General features: G+C 41.3%; 1 protein-coding gene across 2 annotated transcripts in view; it reads left to right on the forward strand.

Annotated features, from left to right (window-relative positions):
- Positions 1-12,741, forward strand: part of ddx46 (DEAD (Asp-Glu-Ala-Asp) box polypeptide 46) — a 28,149-nt gene extending 15,408 nt beyond the window's left edge. For both annotated transcript variants that reach the window (XM_036587966.1, XM_036587967.1), the window contains exons 13-23: positions 1,405-1,487; positions 2,101-2,265; positions 3,393-3,555; positions 4,332-4,525; positions 5,366-5,503; positions 5,978-6,127; positions 6,631-6,858; positions 8,437-8,655; positions 10,542-10,686; positions 11,648-11,721; positions 12,413-12,741. In XM_036587966.1, the coding sequence (XP_036443859.1) occupies positions 1,405-1,487; positions 2,101-2,265; positions 3,393-3,555; positions 4,332-4,525; positions 5,366-5,503; positions 5,978-6,127; positions 6,631-6,858; positions 8,437-8,655; positions 10,542-10,686; positions 11,648-11,721; positions 12,413-12,460 (1,607 nt within the window). In that variant the 3' untranslated portion in view covers positions 12,461-12,741. The remainder of the gene's footprint in view (positions 1-1,404; positions 1,488-2,100; positions 2,266-3,392; positions 3,556-4,331; positions 4,526-5,365; positions 5,504-5,977; positions 6,128-6,630; positions 6,859-8,436; positions 8,656-10,541; positions 10,687-11,647; positions 11,722-12,412) is intronic.
- The last annotated feature ends 5,494 nt before the right edge of the window (positions 12,742-18,235 follow it).

The following is an 18,235-nucleotide window of genomic DNA, read 5'->3' on the forward strand; positions in this document are numbered from 1 at the left end:
TGATATGATGATCAGATGGAAGGTTAATCATGAATCCTGTCGACCCCAGCATCCCACCTGCGATCCATTCTGAGAATTTGGCGACGTCCTCATGATTAAACGGATTAAAATCCCTCAGAGTAGCTGGTGAGCGTGTTTTCAGTCACTGTGTTAAAGAAGCTCCTTGACTGGTGGCAGTTCATCCATTAAAAACATAATTCACATCACTATGGAGACACATACTATTGATTTGTTTAGTTAGAGTAGCAATAAAAGGACAGTAAGTACAAAAAATGAAATGTCGGTTTGAAATATCAGTCAAAACTAATAATCTTTCTGATGATAAAACTTTTTCAATACCATTATCTGCTGATCCCGATATGATTCTGATGTCACTGGAAATAGATCCTTTTATGTTTTATTTAAAATTGTAGTGTAGCCAATCATGTTTTCATTTTATCTTCTGTTTTACTGCATTTATTGTTTATTTATTGTGACACACGTTCAGCTGCTCTATAAGTACTTGTGTTGATTATACACTGAAGGCTGAGTCCCTCCCAGTCATAATACTTAACTGTTGTTCAGCTCTACATGTGGTCAGTTCAGTATTTACTAGTGATGCATCTATACCACGTTTTCAGACAGTTTTTTTAAGTACTTGCTGATACTGATACCATAGTGAGTAACCTAATTAGAGTGAAGTATCTGTTAGTGTAAATGAGTGTAATGAATTTTAACAGTTAAATCATTAAATCTATCCGATGTTAATGAAGGTTGTTATCTAGCTCTGCTACATCAGTGATCTCTGATTGAGCAGCGCTGCAGTGGAGGTTTAGTTCCCCGTCAGAAAAGCTCTTCCGTACAACTGTAAGTAAAGTAGATTTCATAGTTTTGATCCTCATCTGTCTCTTTCAGCAGCAGCACAGCGACAGCAGGAGTCACATCCGAGGCGTGTTGGTATCTGTGAATTACATTCTGAGTACATTAGCACAGTATCAGTCCAGTACTTGATACCAGTATCGTTATCGATGCATCCCTTGTATTTACAGTCATAAACGAAGAGCTGGTGGTGCTTGACTGTTTATGAATTAATTTTTCAGTAGAAGTCTTCTCTTCCACACATGCGCGGTAATCTCTGATGTGTGTTTTTCCCAGGTGAAAAGCCGGTCAGGTAGTCCAGCTGTTGATGCAGCTGTTTAAATGTATGATGTGACAGGTTTAACAGGGTGGCCGTGCCGCTGAGATGGTACGCAAGAAATGGAAACCAGAGACTCCTTTAGTGTCAGTGTGGCTGTAGTCTGTATCATTTACTGCACTGTAATCCTGTTTAACCAGTAGGGGTCAGTTTTGTGCTGCTTTATGAAACCAGCTGCTTATAACATGTTTATAACACAGAGTTTGTGTGTTTTGTGCTTGGATGTTTAGGCCGAGTCACCAACCTGCGGAGGGTGACCTACGTGGTGGTCGATGAGGCCGACCGCATGTTCGACATGGGCTTCGAGCCGCAGGTGAGTCTCTCTGAGTGAGTGACAGATAAAAGTACTGCATCAATAAGCATCTGAGCAGCAGCGAAGAACACGTTCCTCACGAGTATCAGTATTTTAAAGAACAGTTTACAAAAATAAGCCAGAGAAAAAAGGATGAAAAGATTATTTCACTGCTGTTACACACAGTCATGTTTGAAAGCGATGCCAGTATTTCGAAGTTATGTCACATTTTTATTCCACTAAATAAACACATTTCTATAATTTATATTTGAGAAAAAGCTGAGCTTAGGAATTAAAACAGCACAAATATTTCCTGGACAAACCAGTCGGGACAGACGAGGCCGTCTGGCATGATTTAGGTGTTGATGGGGGGCGGAGTGACATCACTGACTGAAACATGATAGATAGGTAGGTAGATAGATAGATTGATCCATCTGATCCACCGTCTAATCTATAAGCTGTTGTTTAGTTCATCATAAAAAAGTTTCCTGTGTCAGCACTTCAGAAATAAAGAATAACTTTATCTTTCTCTCACTGTGTGCCTTCATGCTGCGTAGTGATAAACAGGTGGGCTGTGAGGACCCCCAATACAGATCACATAACCTACCTGCCTGTGTCTGTGTGTGTTGTCCAGGTGATGCGTATAGTGGACAATGTCAGGCCAGACCGGCAGACAGTGATGTTCTCTGCCACCTTCCCACGAGCGATGGAGGCCTTAGCCAGGAGGATCCTCACCAAACCTGTGGAAGTGCAGGTGGGAGGGAGGAGCGTCGTGTGCTCGGATGTGGAGCAGCATGTGGTGAGCAGATAAATAGGAGCACGTCTGTTCTGTTAGTCACAATTGGTCATCTGTTTCTGTATTTACTACCAGGGCACAAAACATGGCTTTTTTATGGCAAATTACGTTTTTTTACAGCCTGTCCCGATTTTAGCCCTTACGTCTGTTAGCCAGTTTCTCACTTCTTTATTTTATTTGTGTTTTTATATAAAGTATCAGGAAAGTAAAATCTGTATTATTGATTTGCTTACCCAAAGCTTCTGCTTTGCAGGGTTAAAGTCTGCTGAGCCCGGCTGGTGACATGCTGTGTAAAAATCACGGTTTAAAATATTTAAGAATATATTTATGGCACTTAAATTAAGCTTTAGATTAAACATCCTGCAAAGTTTGATAGAAATATTATAAAACACTGCTTAGTAAACACTTATCAGAGACCTCAGAGCTGTCTGGGCGTGGCCTAATATTCTAATAAGGATGATTGATTGACACCCCAGAGTGCTCCCAGATTCAGGGCGTTTTGTCCGTTATGGGCATCACACTATCAGTTACCTCAAACAAAAAAGAAGAATTAGCCATATTACAGTAATATATAGCTATTTAATGTATTACTCTTTTTACTAAACACTGTATTGTTTTGTCTGTAAGTCTGGCTGTACAGTTGAAATTAATTCTGATAGTTTAGCACATCCTTAACATAAGATGATGAGTTTACTGTATTGTGTTTCATGTTATGGTGGTGTGGGTTGTGCTCGGATGGGAAAATGAAACCTGCTGTTGAGTTTTGCATAAACGACACTGTAAACAGTGTTTCTTTGAGAAAGTTGAAACACTATTCATTTAAAAATTCAGATATTTGAATAAATAAAAATAGTTGAAATGCTGTATGTAATTTTAAATTCTTACTATGAGCCAAATTTTCTCACATCATGCATCATAAAATCACGACACGGATTGCGGTTCCAGCTGATTCTGACTGTGTATCACTAATTTTATTACTGCTTGTAATTCATACAGTTTTCTAGCTTTAAAGTGGTCCGTTTTGCTGTAAGTGTGATTCTGTACAGCCCTGTGATGTTTGGTTTAAGCTCTTTTATGAAAGAGTTCCTGATCCAGACGTTGGTACTAATTTGCTTTCTTGTTCTTCTCAGATTGTGATTGAGGAGGACAAGAAGTTCCTGAAGCTTCTGGAGATTCTCGGTCATTACCAGGAGAAAGGTTCTGTGATCATCTTTGTAGACAAACAGGAACATGCTGACGGTCTGCTCAAAGACCTGATGAAGGCCTCCTACCCCTGCATGTCTCTGCACGGAGGTACAGTCCAGTTCTGTTACCTGAACGAGTCGCTTTCAGTGCTGGATGTTCTGACGTCCAGATGTTAAAAAGAGCCATTTTGTCCTTTCAACAAAAACCAATCCACCTCAACGTGCGTTTTCTCTGAGGCTCAAGTCGCTTCTCATTCGCCAGCTTCTTGTTCGAATTTTCCCAGACCACCTTAAACGGTGCCTGAGGGGCCAGAATGCAACTGCTTCGTCATGTAAGGTGGAACGGGAACGAGAAGCTGGCGAATGAGAAACTGACTTCAGCCTCGCGTCTTTAGTGTTTGTCAGTTTCTCGTTGCAGATTAAACGTATCAGGAAACCAGCTGGAGTGATTATAAACACTAATAAGTCCATTTGTCTCCAAATTATCGATGTTCATCTTAAATCTCTCTCTTTGCCGTTTCGTTAGCTACTAGCTAGGCGAGACTGTTGTCTGTGTTGCTATGGTGACCAGCAGTCTGCGCTGATCTTCAGGGTTAAAGGGTGAATTAGCAGTTCTACATTAACTCCAGAGTTTAAGATCATTTATTGTTAAACTGTGTTGAACGATCAGCAGAGCTTTATTTTACTGTAAAGGAGGATTATTTTATTTTTACCTACAAATCTGATTCAGCTGTGGAGCCACAACAGGACAGTAAAAGAGCCGCAGGTTGCCAAACTCTGGTCTGGACACTCGCGTTCCAACGGACTGTTCGCTGTAATTACAGTGTGTTCTGTGGTTGTTGGTTTTGTATTTGTTTTTCTCTAAATAATTTTCTTTTTTAACAGGAATCGACCAGTATGACAGAGACAGCATCATAAATGATTTTAAAAACGGAGCCTGTAGGCTCATGGTGGCCACCTCGGTTGCGGCCAGAGGGTTGGACGTCAAGCAGCTGATCCTTGTGGTCAACTACAGCTGTCCCAACCACTATGAAGACTATGTGCATCGGGCCGGGCGCACGGGCAGAGCTGGAAACAAAGTAAGACCACTTTAATTTCACAAAACCAGGTGAGGCTGGGGACTCATTTTACAGTGGACTGGATAATAGAATGATATTTTTCACTCATTTCATGATGAATATTCATACCTGATATTCCTTCATTTTTTCTGAAAAGAATTAAGAGAGTGACACTTTTTTTGTTTGTTGTATTTAAAGCGTAAGAACCATAATTTGGACTAAACAGTCTTTATTAAATACAGCGATATTCACCCTTGGGTGTAAATTAGGTCGTTATATTCACTGCAGTAAAAATGATTTCCCCTAAAACTAGTTTTCAGAAAATGCCAGTATGATTGGGATTTCATTGTGCATCGTTAATAAATATTTAATATGCAGCGTGTATTTTCTGAGGTGTAATGTGGCTAAAGTCCTGTTTCGCAGTGCAATTAACACACATGGCGGAGGTAGTTTGGTACTTAGTGTAGTTATTGGCCATTAAAGTTTAAATCTGATCGTAAAATGAGCAAACACAAATTTCGCCTACAGTTTCGTTATTGATCAGTTCTTATTATTGATCAAACTCCTGTCTGGTAGAAGTGTGTAAAGAGCCGCTGTGTTCTGTTTACTTCTATATTTCACACACTCAGGTTTTATACCACTAAGTTAGTGTTTAATAACTGCTGACTGGATAGACTGATTTGAGAGTGTGAGTTTGTCACTGCAGGACTCAAACATCCCTTTTAAAAATGCATGAACGACCCTAAAGACGCATCACAGACTGACCTGCTGACCTGGTGGAAGTTCTCTGACCTGTTTTATAAACAATATGAATCTATGAATGTATTAAATCCACTGACGCTGTGCTGCGCTGTCTTGCAGGGCTACGCCTACACGTTCATCACTGAGGAGCAGGCGCGCTACGCTGGTGACATCCTCAAAGCTCTGGAGCTGTCAGGTTCCCCAGTTCCTCCTGAGCTGGAGCAGCTGTGGGTCACCTTCAAAGAGCAGCAGAAGGCTGTAAGACCCCCTGAATTAATACACTCTTTAAAAAGATAGTTCTTCAAGGGTTCTTCAGTAAAGAAAATGGTTCTATATAGAACCTTGAACATTCAGTGACTAACAGGTTCTCTGCCTGGTGAATTAATAATGTTAATAACTAATAACTTATACTATTAATAACTTATAATGTTAATGTTGTTAACCAATAATGTTAAAACGTCATTTAGGCAAACCGTCAGCAGTCTGGATTTTGGTGCTGGCGTGTTTATTGGCTCACAGATGCTGAGACTTGAACTGTAGTATTGAATGATGGAGAATTTTTCAGTCTCCTGCTGTGCTGCAGTAATTCTACACCGTAACGTCAGTGAATTTCAGTGCCCAGCTGTGTGTGGAGGAACGTGTGGCTGCATATATGAACTGTCTGTGGATAAAACATCTGTTTGAAAATGTAAGATCACAAGAGAAGATCATGCTGTCATTCTTTTCTAACAGGAAGGCAAAAGCATCAAAAGCAGCAGTGGGTTTTCAGGGAAGGGCTTTAAGTTTGACGAGACGGAGCACGCTCTGGCCAACGAGAGGAAGAAACTGCAGAAAGCCGCGCTGGGTCTTCACGACTCTGATGATGAAGACACGGCGCTGGATGTGAGTTTTGTGCTGTTTTTCCTGAACATTTGCTTCTTTTCCACAAATGCAGCATCAAAGCCTGTTAAAAAGACACATTTACCTGAACGGTTAACGATAATATGCAGCTGACTGCTGTTCTTTCTTTGCCGTTCAGTAAGAACGCAGGTGTGACGCAGGTGTAGAAACGTTCAAAATGCTCAAATTTAAGTTTGTATTTTTGTATTTTTCACCCAACTCATTCTGGTCCATGTCAAACTGTTTATCTTGATAGAACTGAAAATAGACTACTGTAAATAATGAACATAAATGAAAATCTGCATTCTGAGATCTTCTTTCTTGTCTAGTCAGTAAAAGTTGCACATCGCCACCTAGTGTACTGAAGTAGAAACTGTCCACAAACCTGCATCATCCATACTGGAAAGACTGTTCGATCTCTGTTGTCCTTTAATCATTGAGCCTATTTACTTTAACTGAAAGATTCTGTAAGAAGCTCCTGAGTTCTCTCTTCGTTCTGCCCACAGATTGATGAGCAGATCGAGAGCATGTTTAATTCTAAGAAGCGGGTGAAGGACCTGTCGGCTCCGGGCGGCAGTGCCGGTGTAGCCGCTCCCGGGTTCACTGGAGCCACAGCTACTGCGGGTCTTGCTGGTCTTGCTGCACCTTCAGCCGGAAACATCCAGAAACTTGAGATCGCCAAGAAGCTGGCACTGAAGATCAACGCTCAAAAGAACCTGGGTGCTGAGGCGCAGGTGAGTGTTCAGAATCAGAGGAGGACACTTTACAGTATTTAGAGTTTTTGTGTGATCAGTTTTGCTTTTTACTGTTTGTTTACTTACATTTTGCTTAACGCTGGGCGTCACTACACAACTGTAAAAATCTTAACAGATTTCTAAAATGGAGAGCATCACAAACTTAACGTGAGTCTGTCAGAATTTCTCAGCTTTTTGTCGTGAGGCTCTCAGACTGGACGACAAGGCAAAGAGAGAGAATAACATACACAACAAGTTTTGGCTACGAATAAGAACTCAAACTCCCAGATCTCCTCAGATCACAAGACGCACAGAGCTGAACTCACTGGACCTGTTTGTGCTTTTATAGCTAAAGGTTACACTCAGACCCCTATTCAGTTTTGTTTGTAGAAAAAGAGCAGTGAGTCCAGAGATTTTCATCATTTTTGCTGCCACAGTTAAAAGGGGAATTCCACCAATTTTTCAACATTTTTGAATAATTCATCCCTTGAGATGTAAACAAAGTCATTCAGAGTGGTTTGATGTGAAATGGAGAAATGATTCAGATTGATGGAGAATATGTTGTATAGGGTTCTATACAGCATCAAATAGGGTCTGTCTACTGTATGCAAGCTTGAGATCATAACAGCAGAACCCTTTTTGGTAGTATATGGAACTCCATCGATCTGAAGGACTGTTTCACCATGCAAAGAACCATATAAGCATGTAGATTGTTCTTTGAGTGTTCATGGTTCTATATAGAACCACTGTCCAAAGCAGATTTTCACTCACTGCTATGGTGTTAGTTTGTTGTTCCTCAGTGTGAAGATTTTCATTCAGGACTACAGAGTCTGGAAGATGTAACGTTTAGTTCTGTAGGTTTATTAACAGAAACAATCAAGTATCAAACTTTTTACTGCAGTGGCTCCATATCTGCAGCGTTCTGCTCTTTCTGAGTCAAGAATCATCTCAAACATCAGTTAGAAATACTGCTCAAATCCAAACAGTCCAGTAATGTTTTTATTAATACTGAGACTGGGCCTCATTCTCAATTATCCTCCTAAGTTTGTTCTTAAATGTGTTCTTGATAAAGATCCTAAGAAAAAGTCTCCGTCAGATTCATGACGTGTTCTTAAAGTGCAGAACTGTTCTCTCCATTGTGCTCTTGAGTGTGTGTAGATTCTGTTCTTACCTAAGAACAAACCCCACATAAGAGACACTGGTGAGTCAGCATCTTCATCAACTGCGTAAGTGGGTTTACGAAGAAATCGGTTGGTGAATGAGGCCTACTGTTCTGATATCATTGTGTTCCACTATTTATTCTTTTTCTAACATGTCATACAATTAAATTTGATTAGGGTGGGCTCTGAGCCTCCGGTAAGGTGGTCGGACATCTTTTAGGACCCCAAATGTTTAGAAACTGCCCCTGTAGTGTACATCGGGCAGGAAGGAAAATATATACCAACATCAAGTTTTTCCTCCCACCACCCTCACGCTCACCGAGAGCGCTCCACTGCTCCCTCACTCTCAGATACGTCACGATGAAGAAGCTGTAATTTCACTCTCACTCTGACTTTTTGTTTTTGCTGTTAATGACAGGACGTAATGCAGCAGGCCACCAATGCCATCATGAGGGGGGGCACCATCATTGCCCCGTCCGTCTCCGCCAAAACCATCGCCGAGCAGCTGGCTGAGAAGATCAACGCTAAGCTCAACTACACCCCTGTGGAGAAGCTGGAGGAAGAGCGACAGGCTGCCGAGCAGGCCGAGACCGTCAAGAGGTACGAAGAGGAGCTGGAGATCAACGACTTCCCTCAGGTACGGCTTTATTTACACCAGGTACATCAGCAGGAGTCATCTACACTAGACGTTTTTAAACATTGAGAACGAGTTCGGAACCAGCACAAGAATTTCATTCATCCGTGTTTTTCGTAGTTGTTCAAATTTGCATCAGAACACTATGACATAGAACAAACATTAACAGTATTGAAGAGGATGATAACAGATTAAAATGCACCAGAAGATCATCACAGGTTGTACTGGATGCTGTGTATAGATGTATAATTCCAATATAGTCCCAATATTTCGTATTGATTTTAATGTGCAGTCATATTATATAGCCCTAGACTTTCAATGCTCTGTGTGAGTTGATATTAAGGGTGTTTTCACACTTGGGCCGTTTCAGCGTCTGAACCCTAACCCTAACCGCTGAGTCATGGTTTCTTTTGCATGTGTGAACACGCCAAACGAACTCAGACCCCCCTAAACGGCCCCCTAAACGAACCGAACTGAGACCACCTCGAGAGGTGGTCTCAGTTCGGTTCGTTTGTAGTTCGTTTTGTGGTTCGATTAAATTGTGCATTGTGAAAACAAAACGGCCCCAGTCCGCTTCAGCTGTGCTTTATGGTGAAGACCTCGATGCTCGCCGTACACACAGCCACAGTCTTCACTTCAGCAGGTAAACAGACAAACGATCATTTATAAGATTCTACTCAGGATAAAGTCTGTCTGTGGTCTGAGACAGACAGCAGCGCTGACTTATTAAAGCGATCAGATGAGAGCTCGCGTGATTATACCGTGTTAAAGGCTCAAGCTGGGCACGCAACGCAATTCTCAGCTGCTTTCACTCTGAACGCTGAATGAATGAAAATTCGCTGGGTGGAGCTTCAGTGAGGAGCACAGCCGAACACGGAGCCCACCGCGGCAGACCCGCAGGGCCGTTTTTCCAATTTTGCGCGATGGACTTCGGCCAATTGTTCCAGCGCGGCCAATAGGAGAGCAGCAGGCGGGTCTGGCGGTTCTTCTCGCCACCTGATAGCTCGGATTTATCCGAGAATGCGGCCCACTTGGCGAGCGCTGTGCACACCGTAAGTGCTGTGAAAGGGGTCCGAGTTCTAATGGAGCTGTGGTCTGAACAAGAAGTGGTCTGAGATCTCAATGGACCAGAAAGAAAACTGAGTCCTCTTTAGAGTTCACTTACATTGTGAACACAAAATGAACTGAGGTCACTTGCAGTTGGTTCCCTTCCAGGTTCACTTTAACAGAACTCGGTTCATTATTGGAATTAGGATTGTACAGTATCTCCTTATACGGCTCTTTCACGCCTGCCCTGCTTGGTGTGGAGGTGTGGGACGCTTTCTTTAATTCAGTTTGTTCTGACGAGTGTGAACACTCCACCTCAGAGGGACTCCTTTTCAGAGTTGTGTAATACAAACTAGCTGACCCCAGACTTTTAACTGTATTTCTCCTGCTACACACACACAGCACTGCCTATATATATATATATATATATATATATATATATATATATATATGTATGTATGTGTGTGTGTGTGTGTGTGTGTGTGTGTATATAAAATATATGGTGTTGCAGGTTTGTTGTGACCGCAGCTGTCACTGCTTTATACAGTCTATGCGTTTTCCACACAGTGAAAGTGAGAACGGTCATCATGTTTAAAGCCCTGAACAATGTGTTTATGACGGAAACTGGTATCGTGATAACAATAAAAATAGAAATTTATAATGCAGGACGTAATGCAGCAAGATAAACATAAAGAAGCCCTTGTATCCCCACTAAAGTAATTGGTGTGCTTTAGATGTTGTAGTGGGAACAAATGGTCACCAAAATTCTCTGGTGCAGACCAGGTGTGAAAACAGCCCTAAAACATTCTCACCTCATAATTGTTTCTCGTTATTCTCTGTAGACGGCCAGGTGGAAGGTCACGTCTAAGGAGGCCCTGCAGAGGATCGGCGAGTATTCTGAAGCTGCCATCACCATCCGAGGAACGTACTTCCCGCCCGGCAAAGAGCCCAAAGAGGGAGAGCGCAAGATTTATCTGGCTATCGAGAGTACGCCTGCATTCCTTTCATCTCTTCCTGTTTCATACATTTTTAAGGGATGGACTGATACGAAAATTTGAACGCTAACGCCAGTGTTGGCTTTAATTAGCTTTTTTTTGCTAACAGGCTAACATGTTTGTAGCTAATAAGCAGGTCTATCAGAGATTTTGAGCAGTTTCTCTTGTGCACCTTCACATCACTAAATCAGACTGCATGTAAATCTAGAATATAAAGAATATTCAGTATGTTTGTCAGGAGAGGGCGCTATATTAGTCTCAAAACATTTTTTGTTCTTGACATCAGTTTAGTGTATTAGTTTTTAAATTCTTAACCTGGTAGAGACTGTAGAGGGCGCTTTAAACTAAAGCTGCCCTGAAAATTACACTGACCCTCACCCCTCACCCCTCACCCCTCACCCCCAGTTCTGTTACATCAGCTAGCAGATGCCTGCGTTGGCTAACATCACGCTGAGTGATGGTGGCCGTCCTGCCTGCCCAGACAGAGTTTTCAAGTTACCGGCCACAGCTGTAGCACCACCAGGGATCGAACTCGCGATCTCCTGATAATAGCCACCCTAGCAACCACCTGGGATACCATAGGAACCTCTTATCTACACATTGCAACCACCTAAAATACCATAGTAACCATTCAGCACCAACCTAGCAACTGCTTAAGCTGGGCAATCACTCACATCTTCAGGAAATGCAGTTTTCTAGATCTATATATAATTTAATAAATTCAAATTTTCCTTTTAAAATTTTAAGCAACAAAATGTAATGTTTTGCATTTAAAAACTCAATTTCCTTAATTTATATCCTTTATTTGTACAAACTTAGTTCCAGTTAAGTTGGGACAGAAGAAAAAATGTAAATAAAATTAGACAACAATGATGTGCAAATCCATTTTGATACATTTCAGCGCAGAATGAATGAATAATATTCTTTGACATTTTTGTTGATCCTTTTTAAAGGTGCCAATGAGCTGGCAGTCCAGAAGGCAAAAGCAGAAATCACCAGACTCATCAAAGAGGAGCTCATCCGCCTGGTACGTTTCTGTCTCAGTTTCTCATTCTGTCAGTGACACACTGAGGGGAACAATAATTAAGTGGTAAAGATGTAAACAGAGCGGTTCAGAGTGGTTTGGTGTGAAACACTCTGTTCTAGATAAACTTACCGAGTCAGAACTGTTCACAGTGGTGGTGATAGGAACCAGACGTCCACCTCTAAAAGCTCCCTCACAGAAAGTTCCTACATGAAATGGTTATGAATTCACTGCCTGATGACTGAGACACTGTTTTATGATAGTTTAGAGAACTTAAACTCCATTCATGGTGGAGGGATACATGCAGGGCGCTGTGAGGCAAAATAGTCCCCAAAGAAAACTTTCAGATTTTCCACTATTTTCCATCATCAATATTCCATATAAACTCAGAAGACTCGTGTAGGTTCACTGGTGGTTCTAGATAGTAAATAAAAGGCCTATATTTGTGTTGTAGTCATGGCGACTGCTGGTTCCTGTCACCACCACTGTAAAGACATCTGAGCCACCAAGTTTCTTTAAAAATGACTGTTGTCAAACCACTCTGAATGACGTTGTTTACATCTCAGTGATAGAATCATGCAGTGCATCCAGTGAGGAAACTCAGCTCTTATTAAAAATAATTCCTCCTGTTTTGTAGAAAATCTCTAACTTTCGGTTCACTTTCCTAAAATGTACCTTTATTCTTGCCTTTCAGCAAAATTCATACCAGCCGACCAGCAAAGGGCGATACAAGGTTCTGTAGAAGCAAGCAGAACCACCGTCAGCGTGTTTATTGGACTTCAGAGGTTGTTTTAGAATCTGCTTTGTTAAACGGAAAAGGCAATAAAGCTGAGCTTATTCTGATTTTTCTGCTCACGATATTATTTGGTGTATTTTATTTTTCTCCTGTTGTTTTGGAGCTGAGCAGCAAAATGTCAAACTCTCCAACCTTTCAATGATCTGTGTCTTCAGTATGTTGATATAAGATGTAATGTAGTTTAGAAGGCCTTTTACAATAAAGTCCCTTTTTAAAAACTGTTTAAATGTGTGGTGTAAAAGTGTGATTTTAATAAATGCAGATTATGTTGGTCATGTTTGACCCAGAGTGCTTTGATTAAATCTGAATTTGAATCTAAATCCTTTCTCTGCATAGCACACAGACACTGGGCTCAGACCGGCTGCTCTGCAGGGGAATTCTGGGTAGTTTTATTCAAACATTTATGACAGCAACTGCAGCAAAACTAATTAATGATGTATAGAGCTGATATGGTGGCCTGAGGAGGACGAACTCTCAGAGCTACAAGGTGGAGTATAAACACAGATCTGATCTGTGTGGAAGGGCTTTAGGTTCAGTTCTGGATTAGGATTAGAATTTGGGATATAATTAGCCTTATACTTCAGTTTTTGGTAAAGCTTTGGAATTAGGACTAGGCTTTGGGTTGGATTTTGGGTTTGAATTAGGATTGAGATTGGGATGGGGAGAAATTGGATTAGGATTTAGATTTGAGTTTAGATTAGGATTGGGCTTTGGGTGTGGTTTTGAATTAAAATTGGATTTTAGGGTTGGATTAAGATTTTGTTGGGGTTGGTTTAGGTGATGAGTATGAATTAGTCCTGGGTTTTAATGAATTGTATTTTATTTGTATTGGGTTTGAATTCGAGTTTGGTTGTGGGTGTGGTTTAGGACTAGAATTGGGCTTTTGGTAGGGTTTTGGGTGTTGTTTAAGGTTTAGGATTGGGGGTTGATTTAGAGTTAGGTCTTGAGTGTGGGTTTGGTTTGAGTGTGCTTTTCGGTTAGGGGTGGGATGAGGTTTGGTTTTATTTTTGGTACAGTGTTGGGTTTAGGCTTTGGGTTTGTTTTTTGTACAGTGTTGGGTTTAGGCTTTGGGTTTGTTTTTGGTACAGTGTTTGGTTTAGGGTTTGGGTTTGTTTTTGGTACAGTAAGGATTAGGTTTGGGTTTGTTTGGTACAGTGTTGGGTTTAGGCTTTGGGTTTGTTTTTGGTACAGTGTTTGGTTTAGGGTTTGGGTTTGTTATTGGTTCAGTGGTGGGTTTAGGGTTTGGGTTTGTTATTGGTGCAGTATTGGGTTTAGGGTTGGGTTTGTTATTGGTACAGTGTTGGGTTTAGGGTTTGGGTTTGTTATTGGTACAGTGTTGGGTTTAGGGTTTGGGTTTGTTATTGGTACAGTGTTGGGTTTAGGCTCTGGGTTTATTGGTACAGTGTTGGGTTTAGGGTTTGGGTTTGTTATTGGTACACTATTTGGTTTAGGGTTTGGGTTTGTTATTGGTACAGTGTTGGGTTTAGGGTTTGGGTTTGTTATTGGTACAGTATTGGGTTTAGGGTTTGGGTTTGTTATTGGTACAGTATTGGGTTTAGGGTTTGGGTTTGTTATTGGTTCAGCGTTGGGTTTAGGGTTTGGGTTTGTTATTGGTACAGTATTGGGTTTAGGGTTTGGGTTTGTTATTGGTTCAGCGTTGGTTTTAGGGTTTGGGTTTGTTATTGGTACAGTATTGGGTTTAGGGTTTGGGTTTGTTATTGGTACAGTGTTGGTTTTAGGGTTTGGGTTTGTTATTGGTACAGTGTTGGGTTTAGGGTTTGGGTTTGTTATTGGTACAGTATTGGGTTTAGGGTTTGGGTTTGTTATTGGTACAGTATTGGGTTTAGGGTTTGGGTTTGTTATTGGTTCAGCGTTGGGTTTAGGGTTTGGGTTTGTTATTGGTACACTATTTGGTTTAGGGTTTGGGTTTGTTATTGGTACAGTATTGGGTTTAGGGTTTGGGTTTGTTATTGGTACAGTGTTGGTTTTAGGGTTTGGGTTTGTTATTGGTACAGTGGTGGGTTTAAGGTTTGGGTTTGTTATTGGTACAGTGTTGGGTTTAGGGTTTGGGTTTGTTATTGGTACAGTGTTGGGTTTAGGCTCTGGGTTTATTGGTACACTGTTGGGTTTAGGGTTTGGGTTTGTTATTGGTACAGTGTTGGATTTAGGGTTTGGGTTTGTTATTGGTACAGTATTGGGTTCAGGGTTGGGTTTGTTATTGGTACAGTGTTGGGTTTAGAGTTTGGGTTTGATATTGGTGCAGTATTGGGTTCAGGGTTGGGTTTGTTATTGGTACAGTGTTGGGTTTAGGGTTTGGGTTTGTTATTGGTACAGTATTGGGTTTAGGGTTTGAGTTTGTTATTGGGACAGTGTTGGTTTTAGGGTTTGGGTTTGTTATTGGTACATTGTTGGGTTTAGGGTTTGGGTTTGTTATTGGTACAGTGTTGGGTTTAGGCTCTGGGTTTATTGGTACAGTGTTGGGTTTAGGGTTTGGGTTTGTTATTGGTACAGTGTTGGGTTTAGGGTTTGGGTTTGTTATTGGTTCAGGGTTGGGTTTGTTATTGGTACAGTGTTGAGTTTACGGTTTTGGTTTGTTATTGGTTCAGTGTTGGGTTTAGGGTTTGGGTTTGTTATTGGTACAGTGTTGGGTTTAGGCTCTGGGTTTATTGGTACAGTGTTGGGTTTAGGGTTTGGGTTTGTTATTGGTACAGTGTTGGGTTTAGGGTTTGGGTTTGTTATTGGTACACTATTTGGTTTAGGGTTTGGGTTTGTTATTGGTACAGTATTGGGTCTAGGGTTTGGGTTTGTTATTGGTACAGTGTTGGGTTTAGGGTTTGGGTTTGTTATGTACAGTGTTGGGTTTAGGGTTTGGGTTTGTTATTGGTACAGTGGTGGGTTTAGGGTTTGGGTTTGTTATGGGTTCAGCATTGGGTTTAGGGTTTGGGTTTATTATGTACAGTGTTGGGTTTAGGGTTTGGGTTTGTTATTGGTACAGTGTTGGGTTTAGGGTTTGGGTTTGTTATTGGTTCAGTGTTGGGTTTAGGGTTTGGGTTTGTTATTGGTACAGTGTTGGGTTTAGGCTCTGGGTTTATTGGTACAGTGTTGGGTTTAGGGTTTGGGTTTGTTATTGGTACAGTGTTGGGTTTAGGGTTTGGGTTTGTTATTGGTACACTATTTGGTTTAGGGTTTGGGTTTGTTATTGGTACAGTATTGGGTCTAGGGTTTGGGTTTGTTATTGGTACAGTGGTGGGTTTAGGGTTTGGGTTTGTTATGTACAGTGGTGGGTTTAGGGTTTGGGTTTGTTATGGGTTCAGCATTGGGTTTAGGGTTTGGGTTTGTTATGTACAGTGTTGGGTTTAGGGTTTGGGTTTGTTATTGGTACAGTGTTGGGTTTAGGCTCTGGGTTTATTGGTACAGTGTTGGGTTTAGGGTTTGGGTTTGTTATTGGTACAGTGTTGGGTTTAGGGTTTGGGTTTGTTATCGGTACAGTGTTGGGTTTAGGCTCTTCGTTTATTGGTACAGTGTTGGGTTTAGGGTTTGGGTTTGTTATTGGTACAGTGTTGGGTTTAGGGTTTGGGTTTGTTATTGGTACAGTGTTGGGTTTAGGCTCTGGGTTTATTGGTACAGTGTTGGGTTTAGGGTTTGGGTTTGTTATTGGTACAGTGTTGGGTTTAGGGTTTGGGTTTGTTATTGGTACAGTGTTGGATTTAGGGTTTGGGTTTGTTATTGGTACAGTGTTGGGTTTAGGGTTTGGGTTTGTTATTGGTACAGTATTGGGTTTAGGCTCTGGGTTTATTGGTACAGTGTTGGGTTTAGGGTTTGGGTTTGTTATTGGTACAGTGTTGGGTTTAGGGTTTGGGTTTGTTATTGGTACAGTATTGGGTTCAGGGTTGGGTTTGTTATTGGTACAGTGTTGGGTTTAGGGTTTGGGTTTGTTATTGGTACAGTGTTGGGTTTAGAGTTTGGCTTTGATATTGGTGCAGTATTGGGTTCAGGGTTGGGTTTGTTATTGGTTCAGTGTTGGGTTTAGGGTTTGGGTTTGTTATTGGTACAGTATTGGGTTTAGGGTTTGAGTTTGTTATTGGTACAGTGTTGGGTTTAGGGTTTGGGTTTGTTATTGGTACAGTGTTGGGTTTAGGGTTTGGGTTTGTTATTGGTACAGTGTTGGGTTTAGGCTCTGGGTTTATTGGTACAGTGTTGGGTTTAGGGTTTGGGTTTGTTATTGGTTCAGTGTTGGGTTTAGGGTTTGGGTTTGTTATTGGTACAGTATTGGGTTTAGGGTTTGGGTTTTTTATTGGTACAGGGTTGGGTTTAGGCTCTGGGTTTATTGGTACAGTGTTGGGTTTAAGGTTTGGGTTTGTTATTGGTACAGTGTTGGTTTTAGGGTTTGGGTTTGTTATTGGTACAGTGTTTGGTTTAGGCTCTGGGTTTATTGGTACACTGTTGGGTTTAGGGTTTGGGTTTGTTATTGGTACAGTATTGGGTTCAGGGTTGGGTTTGTTATTGGTTCAGTGTTGGTTTTAGGGTTTGGGTTTGTTATTGGTACAGTGTTGGGTTTAGAGTTTGGGTTTGAAATTGGTGCAGTATTGGGTTCAGGGTTGGGTTTGTTATTGGTACAGTGTTGGGTTTAGGGTTTGGGTTTGTTATTGGTACAGTGTTGGGTTTAGGGTTTGGGTTTGTTATTGGTACAGTGTTGGGTTTAGGCTCTGGGTTTATTGGTACAGTGTTGGGTTTAGGGTTTGGGTTTGTTATTGGTACACTATTTGGTTTAGGGTTTGGGTTTGTTATTGGTACAGTGTTGGGTTTAGGGTTTGGGTTTGTTATTGGTACAGTATTGGGTTTAGGGTTTGGGTTTGTTATTGGTACAGTATTGGGTTTAGGGTTTGGGTTTGTTATTGGTTCAGCGTTGGGTTTAGGGTTTGGGTTTGTTATTGGTACAGTATTGGGTTTAGGGTTTGGGTTTGTTATTGGTACAGTATTGGGTTTAGGCTCTGGGTTTATTGGTACAGTGTTGGGTTTAGGGTTTGGGTTTGTTATTGGTTCAGTGTTGGGTTTAGGGTTTGGGTTTGTTATTGGTACAGTATTGGGTTTAGGGTTTGGGTTTTTTATTGGTACAGGGTTGGGTTTAGGCTCTGGGTTTATTGGTACAGTGTTGGGTTTAAGGTTTGGGTTTGTTATTGGTACAGTGTTGGGTTTAGGGTTTGGGTTTGTTATTGGTACAGTGTTGGGTTTAGGGTTTGGGTTTGTTATTGGTACAGTGTTGGTTTTAGGGTTTGGGTTTGTTATTGGTACAGTGTTGGGTTTAGGCTCTGGGTTTATTGGTACACTGTTGGGTTTAGGGTTTGGGTTTGTTATTGGTACAGTGTTGGGTTTAGGGTTTGGGTTTGTTATTGGTACAGTGTTGGTTTTAGGGTTTGGGTTTGTTATTGGTACAGTGTTGGGTTTAGAGTTTGGGTTTGAAATTGGTGCAGTATTGGGTTCAGGGTTGGGTTTGTTATTGGTACAGTGTTGGGTTTAGGGTTTGGGTTTGTTATTGGTTCAGTGTTGGTTTTAGGGTTTGGGTTTGTTATTGGTACAGTGTTGGGTTTAGAGTTTGGGTTTGATATTGGTGCAGTATTGGGTTCAGGGTTGGGTTTGTTATTGGTTCAGTGTTGGGTTTAGGGTTTGGGTTTGATATTGGTGCAGTATTGGGTTCAGTGTTGGGTTTGTTATTGGTTCAGT

Source organism: Colossoma macropomum, unplaced genomic scaffold, assembly GCF_904425465.1.
Source record: "Colossoma macropomum unplaced genomic scaffold, Colossoma_macropomum, whole genome shotgun sequence".
NCBI lineage: Eukaryota > Metazoa > Chordata > Actinopteri > Characiformes > Serrasalmidae > Colossoma > Colossoma macropomum.